The sequence below is a fragment of the Marmota marmota genome, unplaced genomic scaffold, assembly GCF_001458135.2.
Source record: "Marmota marmota marmota unplaced genomic scaffold, marMar, whole genome shotgun sequence".
In the NCBI taxonomy this organism is placed as follows: Eukaryota; Metazoa; Chordata; class Mammalia; order Rodentia; family Sciuridae; genus Marmota; species Marmota marmota.
This window is the reverse complement of record NW_026000206.1, coordinates 1888108-1909510: the sequence shown is the minus strand read 5'-3', so window position 1 is coordinate 1909510 and position 21403 is coordinate 1888108. Positions and strand designations below refer to the sequence as shown.

The following is a 21403-nucleotide window of genomic DNA, read 5'->3' as shown; positions in this document are numbered from 1 at the left end:
AGACACTGTGCACATCAATTTTTTGTCCTGTAAAATCAACACTCTGCCTTCAAAGAATCCAAGGAAAGAAGCCAGGGCTGAATTAACACAGCAGATACCGGGCCGTCTCCCTTTCTCCAGGGAAAACCTGTTTCCTTGTCTCGTCCCCACTCGCTGGAACGAACAGCGTGTCTTGTGGGTATGGTCTTGCTCACAGCTGGCTTCAGCTAATTCTGGAAGTTATCAAGTCTAGATTTAATTTAACCAGAACTTACGGAATGCTGTGGGGAACAGGAGAAGGATAAATCACTGTCCCTGCCTGTCTCCTGGGGGCAATTAAACCAAACAAACAAAACCCCAGAGGAGGATAAAGCATTCAGTGCCACCGGAGCTAGACCAGGGAACAGCAGCAACAGGCTGCAGAGGAGGGGGAGGGGGAGGGCTGCGTGGGCCGAAGTGGGGAGAAGTGGTCACATTGTCTTGGTTTTGTAAGATGAAGAGGGTTTGAAAGAACAGAATGATTGAGGAGGCCCTTGGCCTACAGGGGGAGCCCGGCCTGGGCCAAGGGGACTGAGTTGGGGATAAATAAAGCTGAGCTCCAGCATGGACCCCTCTCTCCTCTCTTTTCACTACTGCATGCACAACCCATGTGGGGTTCCAGTTTGAATGAGCAGAAGAGACACAGCCTAAAGTCTGGGAAGCCAGGGGGAATCCAGGTACTTTTTCAGGAGGTCATTAGTGTCACAAGAACACTTCACTGTAGATGAAAAGGCACCAGAGTGCCGGGCCCTGGCCTTGCTTTGCTACTGAGTAATTGGGTGGCCGTGGCCTGTCCTTCAGCCTGGCCTCAGCCTCCCCCTCTGTAGGAATCCCTCTTCCCTGGCAGCCAGCTCACCAGGAGCCCAGGTGGTCCGACAGCACTGGGTGTGCTGTAAGCTCATTTCACAACCTCCTCCATGACATGTGGCACTTCCCCCTGGAATGACTGGCTCCCCCGGATAGCACCTGCTCTGCCCCTGCGACCACCTGACACCACAGCGTTTTATGTCAGGTCCTCCTAGCCCCAATATCAAATGACAAATGCACCGGAGAGGTCTAGGCTTGGGCCCAGCTGAGGGGGAAGGAGGGCTTTGCCTCTCCCCTACTCCCTCGGGATATCTTGGCTTCCCCTCTAGATTCCGCCCATCTGCCCATTTCCTCCATCTAGGGCAACTTCTTCCCCTTCCTCTTTCTTTCTTTCTCCTTTTCTCTCCCTGTTGAGCAAACAAAGAATTCCTTTTTTTTTCAGGAGGAAGCTCTTCTCTTTAAAGTGCAATTGGATTATAAGTTAAAAATCATTTTCTCATCACATGAAGAGCAGGGTGAAGGCCAGCAAGGCTCGCGGAGCCACATGAGGGCAGAAGTGCACCTCATACCCCCAGAGCTGCCTGCAAGCCCCAGGCACCCACGAGAGCTGGCCACAGGTGGGGCTTTGGGGGCCCTGGGCACCCGGTGTATGTGCAATCAGTTGCACAGTTCGAAAGCTGCTCACCATCTCTGGGGCCATGCAGTGCTGCCCAACGTTAGCTGTCCCCAGTAGACATCTCTCGTTTATCTATAAGGAACAGACATGTAGCAGGTAAGTGACTGGATTCCCACACTTCCCTTGGAGCAAAGGGTGACTGCAGGTTGGGGGCAAAAGTGGTTCCCTACTTCTGGGTGTTTCCACGAGAACGTTGAGTGTGCGTCCATGGGTCCTCCCTTTGTTCTGGGGGTGGGACACTAAACCCAGAGACGGACACCACCTGTGCAGGATGGCAGAGCCCTGCCAACCCTGGACACCTACCTCTGGGTTGTTTCTTGAAGGAAAAGAAACTTTTCTCTATAGAAGCCACTGTATATTAGGGACCTTTCTGAAAAGCAGCTTGGCCTGGACTCAGTGCGGTAGCTACTCCTGCGCTAAGCAAGACGGTGTTTACCCAGGTCACCCTCTGCACCCTGACTGGAAGTGTCACATTCATCATAGGTGGAGCCGTCTTCACTGGCATACAAAGCATCAGTTAGCAGCGATGAACTGCACACACATGTTACAAAACAAATAAGCCTGCAAAGCACGGAGTTGGAATGAAAAAAATGAGTACCTGGAACAAGATTTATGGCACAATAACATTTATGTAAATTAAACCTCTCTCCAAACCCACACTACTTTGTTTCAGGGATATTCATGTATATTCAAGGACACATATAAAATCATTACAGTAGGTGTCTAAGAAAGGGGATAAGGGAGGAAAAAATTGATATTTATAAGAGAAGGGCCAAAAGCCAGGTGCAATGGCAAACTCTTGTAATCCCAGCACCTCGGGAGAATGAAGCAGGGGGATTGTGAATTCAAAGCCAGCCTCAGCAACTTAGGGAGACCCTGTCACTAAATGAAATATAAAAGGGCTGGGGTGGGGGTGCTGGGGCTGTAGCTCAGTGGCAGAGCACTTGCCTAGCATGTGTGAGGTACTGGGTTTGATCCTCAGCACCACATAAAAAAATAAATAAAGGAATGCTGTCCATCTACAACTATAAAAAAAAATTAAAAAGTTCTGGGGATGTTGCTCAGTGGTTAATCATCCCTGGGTTCAATCCCTGGTACCAAAATAATAATAATAATAATAATAATAATAATAAAAAAATAGAAGGGCCTTGTTCAGATGCATGAAGATACCAGGTATGAACTGAGGAGTCTGCTGAATCTCCACTTGATTTGAATACACACATACAGATGGATTACATGCACACACCTGCCTACACACAGACCCCTGATGTGGAGAATAGGAATAAGGGAGGATTTGGGTGACCAAAAGGCCATCTGTGCTCTGTAATGTGGACATTTTCATTAGAAAAACCAGAATAAGTTTGGAACAAACCCTAGACAGATTCAGGGATTTTCAGGACCTGGGCTACCTTTCTCTCTCTCTCTCTCTCTCTCTCTCTCTCTCTCTCTCTCTCTCTCTCTTCCTCTCTCTCCTCCTCCTCTCTTTCCTCTTATTTTTTGTTATGAGTTGTTATCTAATAATCATAAACTGTAGTTCAGAGTTAAGAATTTCCTCTTGGAGAGAAATAAGCACGATATGGAACCCAGAGAATGCCAGTGAGCGTACAAAGATTATAGGGCTTTGCAAGCAGATGGGTGGAAAGGTGCTCTCCTGAGCTGCAGAAGGAATGGCCTGGTGTTAACATAAAACAGAGGTCAGCTACAGTAGAGGTGTCCACCGTTGGCAATGGTGGTCTTACCCATCCTGGACCCAAAGTGCTCCATGTTTTCATGATGTTCAAGCCATCTTTTACCTTCCTACAGACCACATGCCAGCCATCCAGCCACAGTCTGGGCAGGGGACCATTTGTGTTGGGTCCAGTATTCTCCATGGACAAGATATCAGGACATGGATGCTTCAGGATAAAGTTCTCATCATCAAATTCCTCACTGTAGATCTTGCTACCAGAGTCATTATAGCATGTGAAGTCATCACCCTGGCATATAAATCCTGGAATAATTCTGTGAAAACAAGAATTCTTATAACCAAATCTCTTCTCTCTAGTGCTCATATCCTGACAGTTTTCTGTTGCCTTTGAAACTATGTCTGCAAACAGCTCAAAGGAGATGCATCCCATTGATTTGCTATAGATGGTAATGTTGAAGAGTATGGCAGGGTTGGCCAGGGCTCGTGACGGGTGACTCCAGGTAACAGCAGCAGCTGCAAAGCCTTAGAAGGTTTTTCTTCAATGATACTCATTATGGTTTGGATAGAAGGTGTCCGCCAAAGGTTCCTGTGTTAATTCAGGAAGTGAAGTGATTAGATTATGAGAAGTGTAACTTAACTGGTAGATTATTTCATTGGATAAATTAATAAAAATATTTGAATGAACTAACTGGGTGGTAACTTTAAGCAGGTGAGACATGGATGGAGGAGAGACTAGGGCCTCCCTTTGGCATTTATTTCTTGGCCCTCTGGTTCCTTCCCCCCTCTCTCTCTCTCTTCTGTGAGCTGAGAGGCATCTCTATGCTGGGCCTTTCTGCCATAATGTTCTGCCTCACTTTGGACCCAGAGCCATGGAGCTGACTGACCATGAACTGAACCTCTGAAACAGTGAGCCAGAGTAACTGTTTCTTCCTCTAAATTGTTCTTGTCAGGTATTTGGTCACAGTGATGTAAAGTTGACTAACACAGTACCGTGTGTCTGCTCAGATGCAGGATGAGGGATGTAGTTCAGAGTATACCACTGAAGGCAAGATGATGAAGCTTCTAGCACAGCTCATCTCAGATGAGAACCGGGTGCCAATCCCCTGCAATCTTGTGAAATGCGGATCTGGATTCAGGAGGCTGGACTAGGGCCTGAGAGCCTCACTTCTAACCAGCTCCCAGGTGCTGCTGGCTCATGCACCACCCTTTGAATATTGAGCCCCTGAAACATTAGACCTATTTTTGGTAGGCCAATAACTAGAACTAAAAAATAAAAGAAAGAAATGGAAGCCAGAAGGTGTTGAGTCCTGTTGTTTTCCTTGGATGGGCAGCTGCTTAAATAGTAGATTTATAACAGGCCGGTTTCCAGGGAAATACTTTATTTTGTCTCATCCTGTGTACTTTCTTTTTTGTTCATGGAGATACTTACATAAGAAGTGTCTCAGGGAGCTCTCTAGTTGTGTTTGTTTGTAAAAAACAAAAACAAAAACAAAAACAAAACCAACCCTATCATAACCACGAAGTATTTTTATGAAATTTATGATATGAAAGAAAATTTGTTGAGAAAGGACTAGACAGCTATTATACGACTGTTTTTAATCTTGCATGCAAAAGCATCTTCGTAAGCAACAGAGCCTCACCTAGCTGGAAAATGCCCGAGGAGTGCGTTAGTAATTGTTTCAATTGAATCTGGTGAATCACAGAAATTGAACAAAACACCATTTACTAAACTCTGAAGACTGCTGATGATTATGTGGTTTCTTTCCTCTCAGTACATAAAGCTTGAGAGCGGAAACATTGCTAGCAGTGCATCGTGGCCTAAATTATTTCCCTCTGGATTCTTCCCTTAGGGAATTGCGAATCTAAGGCCCTGGGGTTATTTCTTAGACTGGAGGAAGACCAGGCCTGTAGGGAAAAAAACCGAATGTGAGACTGAAAAGCATGTAGGTGCATTGGATATAAAGCAGACCACCTTTTAAAAAGGTGGAACTGGGAACAAGAGGTAGCATTCAGGTGTATATGGACAACAGATGCCATCCAGGAGTGTGGATAGTTGACAGGAATATCTCAGAATGACAGCCTGTGAGCCCTGAGGCCAGCAGAACTCATGGTGACCTCAGGGATTGTCTAGTTGTCCTCCTAGACTGTGTGCACACACATGCAATGCCTTAATCAACACCCCAAGGACTTCTCCAGTTCTGCTTTTTGAAAAAGAAAGGAAGGAAGGAAGAAAGAATAAACGACATAGGTACATGGTCTTCTCATTCAAGATCATGACACTAGAACAAACTTACATGTGTATGGAGAATGGTTCAGAGGTTGGCATATGAGATGTGGTTTATCTGAGGAAGTGGGGATCCTGAGTTGAAGAGAATCCCCACTGGTGACTTGGGTAGCTATCATCAGTGTGGGGACTGGCACACTGATTGCAAAATAAGAACTGATTTGCAGGCCTGGGAACATAACTTAGACTTCATTCACCAGCTCGTTTTTACAGGAGCCTGGCCAAAGATCCCCAGCCTGTCTTATTGAACCTAATTCATCTGGGGAGTCCAGGGACTTGAATGAAGTATCCCCTGGACATCTACATTTAAAAGCAGATTAAAGGAGAGGTTCCTCTGTTGGGCCAGAACCACCAAGACAGCACGCTTAGGGCGATGCATGCACGGGACACAGGTCCTGCTGGGAGATCAACATCCCTCCCAGGAGTGCTCATGCCCCTCAGCAGCCTCATGAGCCCCTGATTGGCAGAGTGCTGTGTAAAAACCATGGCAGCCTGTGTCTGTGGGAGCCTTAGACAAGTGTGGATGCTCACTAGAAGGCAGTAGAGTATACAAGGAGGAACAAGTTTGGGGGGAAAACATGGAAGGTCTTCCCCATCACCCATGAAGAATGAGTCCTGGTTTGACTGCAGCAGTCCTTCCCACACTCCAGAACTCAAGCCATATACAATGAGCTCATAGACTTCATTAAGCAAAATTAAATGCCCAGTGGGGCTAGTAAGGGTGAATTGGGTCATCACTGTGACTTATAAATTTTTCTTTGCTGAGTCTCCCTTAGAAAAACTCTTCCCACATAGGTGTCTGGGCACACGTCTATGATGGTTAGAGTTGTAGATGCAACCTAAATGCTCGTCAGGACTACCCCTTTTCTGTAGGTTCAGATTTGTGTGTAAACACATATGTCCAGAAGGCCAAAGGTAACTTCTGAGCCACAAACTGGGATTGAGGCTGTGGGTAGAGGGGACTTTAGGTTTATCTGCTTTTTATGAAACAGGAGAATGTGCTCATGTGGTGCTAAAATCATTCAAAAAGAAAAGGATAGAATACACAGACAGCACCCAGCTACTGCCGTGCATGGTCTTCCAATATCTCTCATAGGAGGAGGGCAGGAGGGCCGAAAGCCTCGCTGGACGCTTCGGGTGAGAGGGAAGGCTGGGCTTCTACACATCTGAGCGTGAGTCAGAACAACCCACACTGCTTGTTATCAATTCACTTCCCCAGGCTGCGCTTTCACCAGCTCCGACTTAATGAGTCTGTTTTGTGTTCCAGCAATCTGTGTTTTTTAATAAGCACCAGAGATGATTCTGATAAAGGTAGCCAGTGGGACACACTGAGGGGAGAAGAATACTGGCCTGTTATTTGTCCTTTACTGAGACATTGCCTCATGATCTCCTTCAGGATGAAAGCCAGGCTGTTTCCGTGGTGACAGAGGCCCTCTTGTGAAGATAAAACACGAGGAGGACACACCATCCTAGACATTCAAATTGCCAAAGCGCCATTCCTGAGCGGCATGTGTGTATGACCACATGTTTGTGATGGTTTTGAAAAACACTTTGAGGACCATTTCGGTGCTGTACTTAGAGAGAGAGAGAGAGAGAGAGAGAGAGAGAGAGAGAGATACAAGTAGGACAAGATTTTCTTACCCTAGATAATGACCCTGGAACAAACCTAGATGTGTCTGGATAATTATCTAGAGGTAGGCATAACGAGATGTGGTTTGGGTTCAGCACTGTGTTTTGTGGTGAGACACATTAATGGAAACCTAAATGAGGGGTTTCTTCAAGGTCAAGGTCCCCACCTGAATGTGACTGCAAAGAGCTCTTCGCCGCCAAATGCCACCATGCAGATGCCAGATGATTTTTGCCACCCATAAAAGCCATTTCTAGTTCATAATAAGGGAGGGCTGGAATCTAAATGTGAAAGCAAATTGCCTTGTCCCTGCCTTTGGGAAAGAATGTAATAGAAATGGCTTTTAAGTGTTATGTTTTGCTCTCCATGTTTATTTACATAATTGTGTATTTGTGTGGATTTTCTATTTCTAACAGACTAAGCTGAGATGTGCTATCCATGCTGCTAATGTCTGACTATTGATAAGAACCCGATCAAAAGTTAAAAAATAAAGACGTGCTGGGATCCTGAATTGGAGGGATTGGTCAAGCTTTGTGTCTTTAGGGAACAGTCTATTTATACTGTGTCTTGAAAGTCGGTGCCCTGGCTGGAGGCTGGATTTTCAGAGATAGAGTGAGGCCTAGGAATGGAGAAAGGGCTGACTGCCTGTGACTAGAGCACCCAGACAAGCTGAGAGCAGGGGACTGGAGCCCCAGAAACTCATCCCACCTGCATCTCCTCCTGGTCCTGGATAATCACATCAGAACTCAGCCCTGCCGCAGTCTGGCTGGGCACAAATCACAAGCCACTGAAGCAGGAACAAACTTTATTTCTGAACTCCACCAGCATACTCCACACACGCTCCCGGGAAATCTGCAGAACGCCACGTGGCTCCTCCAGCAACCAGCAACCGGAAAATCCCTCCTCCAGCACTTCCCCAACCAAAGGGAACTCTCCGGGAATCCCCGCGAGAGCTCAACTGGAAGTCAAGGGGAACTCCGCGAGAACTCGCTGGCATCACCTCTCAACCACTACTTCTGGCAAAAATGCCATGCATCATCCCGACTCGGCTGTGGCCCTCAACACAGCCCTGTAGTCAGCATCCTTCACCGGCCATGTGGGATACTAGTAAAGACATACATTACAAAATTAAGTGACGTGATCAGGAAAGACAGGAGATAGGCAGGGCCATGCAGTAGTTTACCCCATTGTTCTACCCTGGCCTGATAGAAATGCATGAGATTTCTGGGAGCCCCTCCCCAGGAAGAAATAGTGCTGATTGGGTGGCTGGAAAAGCAGGAGAGGAGGTTTCCTGACAAAGCATCAGCCTGAAGAACATTCCAGCCATTCAAAGGACATAAGGAACACTCCTCCTTGACATCTGAGCACTTAACTCATGGAGATCCATGATGGGACCAACTTGTTGGTATGTCACACACAGTCATAGAAAGGGAGACACAGCTAAGCAACGCGTGCAATGCTGATATGATCGAGTAAAAGCTGTTATGAATACCGTAAAGACTATCATGCATTTAAATAAATACTATCTGTTAAAGTGAACTAACGCTAATTTAGTAAAGCTATTAGTAGACTTCCCAGTGATCATTAATCTCTTTCTTTCGTAGCATGTGGTGGTAGCATTTATCATGGTTCATACAACAGTGATTTTCTTTTTTGTTTAGGTACCAGCGATTGAACCCAGTGGTTTTCATAGACTTCCTTTGCTCTCACCAGACTGCAAAATTTTAGGCAATAATACCTGATTCCCTCCACTGTATCTGGACATGGGCTTTGAATGACTGGTAAATAATGTTCAGATGAAACAGAGTGAGAAAACAGCACATTCTTCTCACCACAAGGCTGTCTTGCAGAGTAACTATCTTGTGAAAGAGTTGGGAATAGCACCCCAGGAACCTCCTCGACAAAAAATAGGTCTTCCAAGGGTAGTGCCAGCTATGCTGGGAGCCAACGATGTTCCTTCACACGTGATACATCACCAGGTCACCTCAGCTTCTTTGGAAGTGGGCACTATTATGATCTTTTTATAAATTCCAAGACTGGGGTTCTTCCATGATAAGGATTTTGCACAGTGACTCTCATTTAACAGGAGCAGAGCTGCTACTGAGGCCTAAGAGCTGGATGCTATTCCTTGTTTTGTCTGCAGGCTTTGTGACTATTTTCTCTTCCTTTGGTAATTCATTTTTCTTATCCTAGAGTTTTCTTTTTTTAAAAAGCATCATCTTTATCCATATTCCCTGTTGCTATTTCAGGAAAGATAGAGAGGATAGCAGGAAATGAAGTATTTCCACGATATTGTTCTAGGGTCAAGGTGTCTGCAGAGAGCTGACTCCGAGGGTTGCTTGTGTTCTCATTTCTGAGAGATTACTCTGGGAACACGAAGGGCTGCATCAGGGTCGGCAGGGAGCCATGTTGCCTGCGCCCTCTGAGGAGGCAGTTGGCAGGGCCTAGAAATGCTTGTGATTGTCACAACTGGGTGTGGAGGGCACCTGGAGGTGGAGCAGGGCTGCTGCTAAACATACTACAGTGCAGAGGATACCCCCCCACACAGAATTAGCCACCCCCAAATGTCACAGTGTGCAGCATAAGAAACCCTTGTGTTGTTACATGTCTTATATTGTTGAAAGCTTTATTTGGGGGGCTTTATTTCTCCTCTTTTTTTTTTGTGGTGCTGAGGATTGAACCCATGCAGGGCAAGCTCTCTACCAACTGAGCCATATCCCCAGCCCCTGGGGGCTTTATTTCTCATAAAGAAGAACACATAATATCATATATATTAAGGCCAACTAAGTTAATACAATATGAAATATATATACATCTATAGAAACTTTTATATCCTTAATCATGTTTTTCTCAGATTTTATTCAAAATGATGAGCTGAGTAGGAAGGGTAGCAATGGGTGATTTTTGAAATAGGCATCTCTGCTCTTAAAGACTGAAAACAGGGTATAGTGGATAATTATCCTAATTATGGCTACCTAGTATCTGCTTAGAGTTGGGGAAAATTCCTCATTATCTTACCAAAGTGGAGGGTGGAGCCCAAATTCTTATACTTTGCAGTTAGAACTCAAGGGTGGATTTGGGCTCTGCCGCCCAAATGTCCATGAGTGAAGCATATTGATAAATGAGGCACTTGAGAAAATTGGGGTCTCCTTTTGCTGGATGAGTGTCTGGCTTTGGGGAACACAGTAATGGCTGCAAGACTGAGTTTCCAATGCAGAAGTGGCAATGGTGGAGGTGACAGTAGCAGTGACAACGTAGGCAGGAGTGTGTGGGTGGAGGTTTGTTCCTGGGGGGTGGTTTTGGAAGCTTGGTGTTGGTGCCAGTCCTTCAGGTGTGTGGGCACCTTCCTTACTACAATAGCAAGAAGATGAGCTCTTTTCCTACTATGACACATGCTTTGCCTAAAGAAGCTTTCTATATTTTATTTTAATTTTAAAAATCAATTATATTTTCAATGCATGAGGGAGGGAACCTTGTGCTTTTGTAGAATGTCTTTTGAATTTATTTCTTTAAGAATTTGGATAATAAAGAAACATATCCAGAGGTGGCATGTGGCATTCACCCATGTTTGATTCAATATGCCCATCAGGATGGAGCACACGCATGCATCTCTCTTTTCTTATGCCTTGCTGCTACTTCAAGGTCTTATTTTAGTTGAGTGGGTAATTCATGTACAAACCATTAAACCAAAAAAAAAAAAAAAAAAAAAACCCACAAAGATTTTGAAAGAAACAGCTATAATAGATATTTAAGTCTGAGAAGAATTGGAAATCAAGAATCCCAGATATAATTAGTATGTCTGGGGTCTGTGACAAAAATCACTTACTCAAAGTCATCTAGAAAAATACATGGTGCTTTCTTTGCTTTTGTCTGAGATGTTATGTCAGTTGTTACACTGCCTGTCAGCGGTGGTTCTCTGTCCTAGGTAGCTAGCCCTGCCGTGTGGGAGAGGCTTCTACAGCTGGAGCATGGCTCAGCCTGAGGAGTCAAGAGGGTGCCTGGCTCTTGGGACACTCACAGGACAGGCTTGGAAGACCAAATACATTTCTAGGGGAGCTTCTGCCTTATTACCGTCTGGACTTAGAAGACAAGTTCTAAATAATTGCTTTCTTCTACTAGTATTAAAGATGATCTCTAGTGTTTTCTCAGATGTTTGGGTTAACTTCAATGTAGCAGCATGAACTTAACTTGTGTCAAATTTTTGGATCCCTCTAATCAACTTTCCCAGGCCCCTAATTCCAGTCTTTACTTCTATTGTTTTTGTCTAATGTTTGCCACATTACATTGCTTATTGTTTTGTGTTAGGTAGCTCTCTGTTACTGTAATAAAATGCCCAAGACAACCAAGTTATATAGAGGAAAAACACTTTGGTTTGCAGTTTCAGTACATGGCTTCTTGGCCTTGTTGTTTTGGGCCTGTGGCAAGGCAGCACATCATGACAGGGAACATGTGGTGGAGCAGGTTTCCAGGAAGGGGGCGGGGGAGGAAGAGACCAGGTTCCCATAATCCCTTTCAAGAGGGATTATGGGAATTTCATCTGAAATTCAGATGGCCCAAACTTTGTTTCCTCTATGGGATAGAAGTGAGGAGTCTTTTGGGTGAGACATAAAGATCATTTTAACTTAAACACAACAGGGCTAGAGTTGTACCTGAGCTTTCTAGAGCTTCCTTTAATAAACCACTTAATTTTCTGGAGTTCAATGGAGGATTACACTTAATTTTCCTTGAAGAAGCCTACATTTTTCCTGTTTGAATCTCCCATTTGAAGGTACATCTGTCATTCACTCATAGGCAGTATAGTGAAGCAGTTGAATGGTTTGGCTCTAGGACCAGGCAGATCCTAGACCAGCCCCTCTGACTATTGGCTATGTTATTATGGTTTAATTATTTGGAACCCTTACCAGACTTAGCTTGGAACTTGGCAAATGATGGACTCTCTTCCCTGGGATTTATACATGTGAAGTACTTAGCCCAGTGCCTAGCATGCATAAAGCCCTCAATAAATGGTGGCTACTTTAATTTGTTCAATCAAAAGAAACATGCGTCGGGTATTGACTGGGTTTGTGACACATTATAGGTACAAATGTGCTTTAAGACATTGATTCTGGCCCTTACGGAGTTTACAGTCAGTGTTGCTGGAGACAGGGAAGCTAACACTTCTGCAGTTTCAAAGGTAGAACGTAATAAAGGACAGAATTATGAAAGGTGGAAGTCTTTTTTTAATATTTATTTTTTTAAATATTTATTTTTATGTGGTGCCGAGGATCAAACTTAGGGCCTTGCACATGCTAGGTGAGTGCTCTACCGCTGAGCCACAACCCCAGCCAGAAAGGCAGAAGTCTTTGAGAACAAGGTAATCTTGGAGTTGGATCTTGTAGGATATGAAGGATGTGAACACCTAGAGTAGAGTGGGACAAAGCAGCCAACACATTCTAAAAAAGAAAACCCTACGAGAGCTATTGGGCAGAAATGGTGAGGGCATGCCAATAGCTAACCAAGTGAGGCCTGAGGAGAGGGAGTGACTTGGACAGCATGGGGAAGCCCTCCATCCCCACACATGACGGAGCACCAGAATTCAAGGACTGCTGGTTGGAAATGCCAAGCTCAGGGGCTGGCCTTGGTTTGATGGGCCATCCAAAGCTTTTTGAGAGTGGGAGAAAACAAAATCCTTAGTTTGCTGTGTGGTCTAAGAAGGATTACCTTAATTTGTCTTCAGGGTTCTTTGTTTATTTTTGACCTTTCAGGGTTTTGGAGCAGTATTAGCACAAGACAGTCTGGGCATTAATGTGGAAAATGATCCACTCTCTTCTGCGAAGGGTACGCTAATGTTGAACTTTGAAAACCCCATATTTACATGTTCTTTATTCCAAAATACGATTTTTTGATTGTCATCTTCTTCTGATTACTTTTACTATGTATGTATTGAGCACAGCAATCGCTCTGGTGATGAGGCCTAACTACATCCCAAATCCCTTTTTACCTACTTTGCCACAATTTCCTCTCCTAAGGCATTTTGAAGCTAAGCATCACCTCTGCTTTCAGGTACATACAACCCTGCCAGCGAGCATGATGGAAAAATTACTCAGTGAGAGATAAGGCAAGTGCAGATTGTATCTTATCCGGAGCTTCAAAAAAATTCACACTGGCTTTAGCTAAATTGTAACTCAGGGAGCACAGGTGCATACAATCGATTGTTTTGTGCCCAACACTGACTTTTCTTCCTGTATGAATGACTCACTTGAATTGGAAGGTGCAATAATTTGCTATTTCTTTCCAGTCTAGCTGGAGTAGTAATATCTATAGCCTCGAGGACCAAGCACAGGACTTAGCAGAAAGGGGACAATGAAGCTCTATTTTTTGAAAAAAAGGAAAAGAGAGGCAGAAGAGCTGAGATGGAGTAGATGTAGGAGTTTACAAAGCCCCATTCCCCTGATAATGAACCCTCTATGGTCCAGATAAATTTGCATTTCAATGACGACTGAATACTGCTAAAGATTTTATGAAATGTTTTTTGCAAATGTTTATTACATTTGTTATTCATGCAGAAATTCTGCGATTACTAGTATTATTTTTATCCTTAAATAAAAAATGAGGAGGGCGTTTATTCAAGGAAGAAAAGGATGGACGACTGGTCCAGAAATTTTACATTTTGTACTGGAAAAATCAGGCAGAGAAGGCATAGGTCGCTGTAGCTGAAAGCATGAGAGAAATGAGAGGGAGTGGTGGGGCCAGACACGGTGTCTGTGTAGGTAATTGTGAGAGGGCTGCATTTTCTGACTCAGAGAAGTAAAAGATGGCGTTGTCCCATGTGTGATGATCTGCAAAGGAGCAAGTCACCAACCCTCCGACCTCCGGAGACCAGGCTCGTCTTCCTTCATCCCCTCAGACTCTTCTAAGTCGGCAGCCCCAGCTCAGAAAGCAAGCAGGGAGGCAGCTCTTTAAAGCAGGCCTTCTCCGGACGCCTGGGACTCCTAGAGGGAGGGTTTTCCCTAATTGTTTTCTGGCGCGGGGCTCGGGCTACACTCCAGGACCAGCAGGCGGTCTGGCGGGAGCTGTCCGTGGTGCCGAAGCCTTCCGGGCTTGGAGGGACCCTGCGACGGCGAAGCGCGCTGCAGCCTGGGCACAAGGCTCAGTGGGTCCGCAGTAGGGCGAGAGCCCCAAGTTCCGCGACGAACTCCGGGCGCCACGCTGCCACCCCCTGCCAGAACCCTCCAGCGCCCCGGTCAGCCTTGGCTGGGACTCTCCGCAGGATCCGGTCTGTCTTGACTCCCCCATCTCCCCGGTGCATCTCGACCCTCACCCCCACTCCCTCCCCTGCGCCTTCCCTCTTAAGACCGCACCACGTCGTCCTGACAGCCAGCGCCTCCCGCTTCTCCTCATCTTCCTCGCGCTCTTCGTGTGCGGGAGTCTCAGAGGCGCAGCAAGCTCCGCAGCCGAGCCTACCCCGCGCCTCTCCAGCCCCGGCTGGCCGGCCCTCCCCCTTCCTGGCTCGGTCCTCCGGCACTGCCCTCCCCACTAGTACTCTGAGCGCAGAGTTGGGAAATGCACGCCCCGCCCCCATTTTCCATACAAGGGAGCGCTGGAGTGGAGGGCGGGCCGGAGGGGAGGCGCTCCCAGCCACTCTCAAAAGCTTTGAGCCCACTGGGAACCCCTGGATCCGTTCAGCCGCGGCGGAGAAGCCAGAAGCCCGGGCTGCCGTCGCGGGCGGAGGGCCGCTAGAGGACAGCGCAGGTCCTGCCCCTCCCTTCCTCTTGGGAGCGCTTTCCCCTCCGCCAAGCCCCACTCCAGGTAGGACCTCGCTCCTGGGTCTGGACTGCGTAGACCTGAAGGGCTATAAATGAAGTAGGAATAGTTTAAGTAACCCGTGCATGTCTAATCATGCTTGGATTTATTTCACACAGAAGAAGGACTGCAATTTTTATTGATTTTGGTGTTGTTGGGTGGCCAATTATTCCAAGTGGAGGAATTGGGTGGTGAGGGGCTGGCGCGATTGATGTAGAAGGGGCGGATGGAGAACAGAACGTGACGGACTTCAATTATCTTCGAACAGGTGGCCATGACCTCACTGCCTGCTCGAAACCCCAGGGTCCCTGACTTGTTTTCTGGGCTGCCGGCAGCAGCCACAACTCCGGCTAACCAGAGCACAGAGGCCTCGCCGGGCAACGGGTCAGCAGCAGGCCCCGGCGCGCAGGCCATCACGCCATTCCAAAGCCTGCAGCTTGTGCATCAGCTGAAGGGGCTGATTGTGCTGCTCTACAGCGTCGTGGTGGTCGTGGGGCTGGTGGGCAATTGCCTGCTGGTGCTGGTGATTGCGCGAGTGCGCCGGCTGCACAACGTGACCAACTTCCTCATCGGCAACCTGGCCCTGTCAGACGTGCTCATGTGTGCCGCCTGCGTGCCGCTCACGCTGGCCTACGCCTTCGAGCCACGCGGCTGGGTGTTCGGCGGCGGTCTGTGTCACCTGGTCTTTTTCCTGCAGCCGGTCACCGTCTACGTGTCGGTGTTCACACTCACCACCATAGCAGTGGACCGTTACGTCGTGCTGGTGCACCCGCTGCGCCGGCGCATCTCGCTGCGCCTCAGCGCCTACGCGGTGCTGGCTATCTGGGCGCTGTCCGCGGTGCTGGCGCTGCCCGCCGCCGTGCACACCTACCACGTCGAGCTCAAGCCACACGATGTGCGCCTCTGCGAGGAGTTCTGGGGCTCCCAGGAGCGCCAGCGCCAGCTCTATGCCTGGGGGCTGCTGCTTGTCACCTACCTGCTCCCCCTGCTGGTCATCCTCCTGTCTTACGTCCGGGTGTCGGTGAAGCTTCGGAACCGCGTGGTGCCGGGCTGTGTGACCCAGAGCCAGGCGGACTGGGACCGTGCGCGGCGTCGCCGCACTTTCTGCTTGCTGGTGATGGTCGTGGTGGTGTTCGCCGTGTGCTGGCTGCCGCTGCATGTCTTCAACCTGATGCGGGACCTTGACCCGCAAGCCATCGACCCCTATGCCTTTGGGCTGGTGCAGCTGCTCTGCCACTGGCTCGCCATGAGCTCTGCCTGCTACAACCCCTTTATCTACGCCTGGCTGCACGACAGCTTCCGCGAGGAGCTGCGCAAGCTGTTGCTCACCTGGCCCCGCAAGATCGCACCCCATGGCCAGACCATGACCGTCAGCGTGATCATCTGATGCCCTGTGCCAGGCCTGGGCTGGAGAGTTCCAGGTTCTCTGGCCTCCAAGGTTGGACTGGAGACCTTATTTCCAGAGCTAAACCAACACAAGGGAAAAATTTCCAACCCAGACTGTTTGTCTAGCGTCCTGTCTTGTTCTTGTGTCTTTTAAAATGCTAAGTGGGCTTTGCAGTGTAGGAGGCCAGGGAAGAGGATTTATTATTTCTTCCTTATGTCCTGGAAAGACAAACAGACCTTTCTCTGGGGTCAGAAAACGTTTTAGAACCATGGTTTTCATCCCTGCTTTCTCTTCCTCTTGCTCAGTGGTGATTAAGGAACACTGTGGGTGGGATTCCAAATGGTCTATTGGGGTTGGCAGAGGTTTTCAGCTTGCCTTTTTAAAAGGACTCAGCTGAGATAATGCCTGGTATTCTTACATCAACTTGAACCCTTGACTCCAGGATTTCAGGTGAATATGTTTTACAACTCTTTACTTAGGATTTCAGCATTTCCTGAATAAGACCATTAGGCACAAAAGGATTTTAGTTTTAAAACCACTTGAGTTTATAGTACAAAACCACTTACAAACTGCCTTTCAAAAAGTCTTGTTTTTGTTGTCCTTTGTTATTACTCCTCAACTACTATTTTAAAATGATGAGATGGATTAGTCAATGAATAGATGGCTAAAGAGAAAAAGGTCCAGTTCATTAAGGGGACATATAACTAAAGGACACAAGGACAGGCATTGTGCATGTGTGTGTTTGTGTGTGTGTGTGTGTGCACACCCAATGTTTGCCACAAGGCAGGCACTCAAATATTTTATTGGTGTTCTGAACCCTCAATGTAAACTGTATGCCACAGCAATTCTCCTGCATTCTCTAATTGCTCAATTGCAACACATCAGCAGCTGTCCTCTGACTGCTCAGCACCTGCTCCTTAGAGACACTTGGAACATATCAACCCTGAATAGAAGGACTGGGAGAAGTTTCCTTAAGGACAGCACAGGAAAATACGCTGCTGTCCATAAGATGCACAGATCCAACAGTTCACTAATTACTTCCAGGGTTAAGGGAACAGGTGAAGACTGTTGGGCATGGTAGCAGGCTGATAATTATCATGTTAATCTCCTGAGAGTTAAGGAGGACAAGTGCCCTGAGACAAGGGTCTCCATAATGAATGTTAGAACAGCAATTGGGGCCATGAGAGCAGGAGCCTTGGGAAATGATACTCAATACCCAGCTGTCAGATCAGCCCCTGTGGTATGTGAGGCACGAACTAGTGTCTACAGCAACTTAGTCAATGCTTCCCCTCCTCTTGGTTCTCTAACTCCCAGAAATGAGTTCATTCACTTGCTGAAGTGCTCTGAAAGGCAAGGAGAGAAAGGTTGGTATTGGGATGACAAGTATTAAATCCTGAGACCAATGTCAACCATGATAGGAGAGGACACATTTGTGATTGGGCCAGGCAGCCAGAGGAGTCTTTAGTAGCTACAGGGTTGGCCTCTTCATTGCGCAGGAAAGAGCAGGGAAGAGCTGGCTTTGAAGAAAGAACTAGGCAGTTTAAGAGGGGAGGTAGAAGTTACCTCTGGCAATGTCACCAAGCCACTTAGCCTTGTCCAAGTATTGGAGGACGAAGAATCTATGCTCTAATAATGTAGCCCACTGCCATAGCATATTGTCACAGCATCGTGTCCCCTGCCCCAAATGAGCTTATCTCCCAGGTTTCCCAGGAAGTTTGTGAGACTGGCCTTCAACTTGTGATCCTCCTTTCTCAGTCTCCTGAATCACTGGGATTACAGGTGTGCATCACCTGCAATGTCTCTTTCTTGTATGGTTTAAATCACTGTTTCTCAGCCCTGGGTACTCCTAGTATTACCTAGGAGCCTTCAGAAAAAACATCAATGCCTAAGTCCTACCCCTAGAGAGTCTAATTGACTTGAGATGATGTCTGGGCATCTGCATTTTCTATAGCACTTGAAGTAATTTTGATGTGCACCCAATATTACGCAGTTTAAGAATTCCCCTCTTTTCTAATGAGCCTCAGAAACATCCAAATGAAGATTCAATTGTAACTGCCAAAGGTGTTAAGGATTTCACAGCAAGCTGCATGTCATACAACTCTTCAGACAACACCTGATTTATCACACAGAAAGAAATCCTTTTGCTTGAATATACAGGTATTCAATCACTAGTTCTCACATAATCCTGTGTGAGGCACTACTTTGTGAGTTTTATCAGTTTGGAAGAAACATCAACTTCAGGTTAATTGCACCTTAAAGTTATATGCCATAAATTCTTCCAAGTTCTCATTGTCAGGGTGTTAAAAAATTAAAATGTTCCCCGATTAGCTTAATTTGAGTCTATATTAACTGTGAGAAGAAAGAGTCCCCATTAATCATTAGAAAAGCTGCCACCCATTTCTGTCATGTCTACAATGTAAAGTTTTTGACATTTGTACAGAATTTATGGAGAGCTCAAAGAGGTGGGAGAATCATGCTGGGTTTAAAAACATCTTTACAAATTATGAAAATTGGTAACTGAATAGCAATTAATTGTTACCACATGTGACATCTATTTGAGACTAATTTAATTTAAAAAAATTCTCAGAGATGAGTTACAGAGAAACCCGTATAGGACTGTAGGTAGAAAATTGTATTTCGTAATTTATTTTGATTAATCTAAGCACCTAATATGTGTACCCAGGCTGTTCCTGCAGGGAGTCAGACAGAAGTAAATTTGGGCACTGATCCAGCCTGGGACTTGGCAGCAGCCATGCCCAAGGCTGATAGAGGCTCTGTAATCCTCTTTGCAAGCCTTGTCCCCAGGTCTCAGTTTTGGCAGTCAATCAATAGATTTATCTCACTAAATCGGCAGAGGAGTGTTTCAACATGTGTTGGCAACAGTTACCTGGAGAAAGAACTGCAAGAGATGTAACAATATTCCATTGATGTAACCTTCCTGAGTTTTTGTTCTTATGAATTTTCAGGCTGATCTTTTATGGAAGCAGCTTATTTTCATATTTATTATCTCAGGAAGGCTAAGTCTACCACCTCTGTCCTGTGGTTTGCACGTCTGAACATTGAGTCTTTCAAATGCAGGGCAAGGAAGTTACTTCAATGGGACCCAGGCAGGAGTGTGGCTTGATCCTGGAGTGAACACAAGGCCCATCCCCCATAAAGCATTATTTAAAGGTCAGGTCCTCAGAATCACCTCTGTTTCCCAAGGCATGTCCTTGTAAGATTTACCTTCATGTGTTCATGTCTTTCCTATGATGCTTGTGTTGTTAAGTCACTATGGAAAGCTCTTGTACTATGTTTGATATGTTGTGCGTGCTCAATAAATATTAAATCACTGGCACAGTCTCCAGCCATGGGATAATAAGCCAAGTCAGTTACCTACAACCTAAGGATGGCCAAGGTCAAAGCAAGGATAAATCATGCCAAGGAAAATATACTCTTCGATCTAGATTTGTCAGAACCAAGTAACATCAGAGATGACTGTTCATTTTGGGTTTTCTGTGACCCCATGTTCTCCACCTGAGTAATGCCAGCATTTTAATATATGGCACAAGATTGTATGTGCCTAAATCCACAGTCCATCAAAATCAAAGTGGAGAATTTCATGCTTAATTTCTATACCATCATGAATCTGGAGCATTATTTAAAGTTTGCACTTTGTCACCCATTTTCCACATATAACTTGATAAATTCTAAAAACATCAAATGTGTAGGTTGACAAATAAGATCTAGAAGATTCCAAAATGTTCTTGGCAGAGTCATAAACAAGAGTTTCTGGTACATATAAAATACCACTTAAAAATGAATCTGTGGACACCTTTTCAAGGGATCCATTTATCCTGTAAGCCAAGATAAACTAGTGTTAAAGTGTTGGAAAGATACAATATATGGATTGAAATGGAGTTACAGGCCCAATTTATTGAGAGACTGGACTTTCGCATACAGTTTTTGAAAGCAGCAAGTCTTAGTTTGATAACAGAGTTTTTGTACTTCTAACAGGATTTGAATTATCATTCTCTGCCTTTCAACTTGATTCCTTTCTTCTCATTCTTTATTCCTCTATTCTCCTCTTTTTTTCCTGCTACCTTTCTACATTATCTATAAAATACCACCTCTCTGAATCCTCTTCTGTCCCAGTGAAGGAGGGGTAACAGGATTAAAGCACCTGTTTTCTGCTTGGCCTCTCTAAGGTGAGTAATGGAGAGAAGGCCTGGCTAATCCCACTGCAGAAGTCAGGCCATATGGATGCACATCTCTTGCTCACTGTGGGGTCTGGGGGTTCACACAGTCATTTCACAGCCAAGCTCCAGGCCAAGGTGGAGAGCAGAGGTTTGCCCAGACTCTCCATAGGACCCTTAAACTGATGAATCTCACTGAGCAACTCTCAAGAGGGGCCTAACAACAAAAGGTCAAATGTGTTTCATTTTGATGTTTGGTGCTGGAATAAAGAAACCAGAGCTAGAAAAAGCACAGGACAAACACTGTCCACTTTTAGGCCCTCCACGCCCTCCCTGGACTCTCACAAATCCTCTTCTTGACTTACTGATGATTGAATCCCCTGGTCCCAGAACCCATCTCCTCCTGGAATGACATCAAATGACTCATGGAAAGCTATACTGTCACCACTTCCCCAGACCCTCAGGAAATAAAAATCCACATAAAGACTTCAGCTTGAGCTCTGGGTTAGAAGTCAGGTATTGGAATTTGTCCCCAGCCTGGAACACCACGGTCACCTTGGTTCTTCCCTCTAGGAGGCTGGCCCAGTCATTGGGGTAAGAGGCACAGTACTGCAGCATAATGTGCCCTAGGATAGTCTGATGTGGTGGCCTGGCCATGGCCAGTGTGCTTGTAAACAGGCTCCTACAGATGACAGTCCTGAGGCCACTGCCCTTTGCAGGACAGATGCTGAGGGCACATTGATCTCATTTTAGAAAGCCCAAGGCTGGCCACAGGTAGAAGACTGGAGTGTGTGTCAGCGCCATTGATGACCTGATTTTCCCTAAGTCTCTATGCATCCACATTGCGCTCTCTCGCTCGCTCGCTCTCTCTCTCTCTCTGTGTGTGTGGTGTCTTCTCAAGGCTGAGAGAGGGACTATTAATGAGCAGTCAGACTCCCATGCAGCTGCACCAAAGCAAGA

The 21403-nt window shown here is 46.2% G+C and overlaps 1 protein-coding gene and 1 pseudogene across 1 annotated transcript; one reads left to right on the top strand and one right to left on the bottom strand.

Annotated features, from left to right (window-relative positions):
- Positions 1-3196: 3196 nt before the first annotated feature.
- On the bottom strand, positions 3197-14387 carry LOC125612744 (annotated as a pseudogene).
- Positions 14388-14731: 344 nt separating this feature from the next.
- On the top strand, positions 14732-20125 carry Prlhr (prolactin releasing hormone receptor). The gene is made up of 2 exons (XM_015498312.2): positions 14732-14887; positions 15150-20125. Exon 2 carries the CDS (start codon positions 15156-15158, stop codon positions 16266-16268), a length of 1113 nt encoding a protein of 370 aa, XP_015353798.1. The 5' UTR covers positions 14732-14887; positions 15150-15155; the 3' UTR covers positions 16269-20125.
- The last annotated feature ends 1278 nt before the right edge of the window (positions 20126-21403 follow it).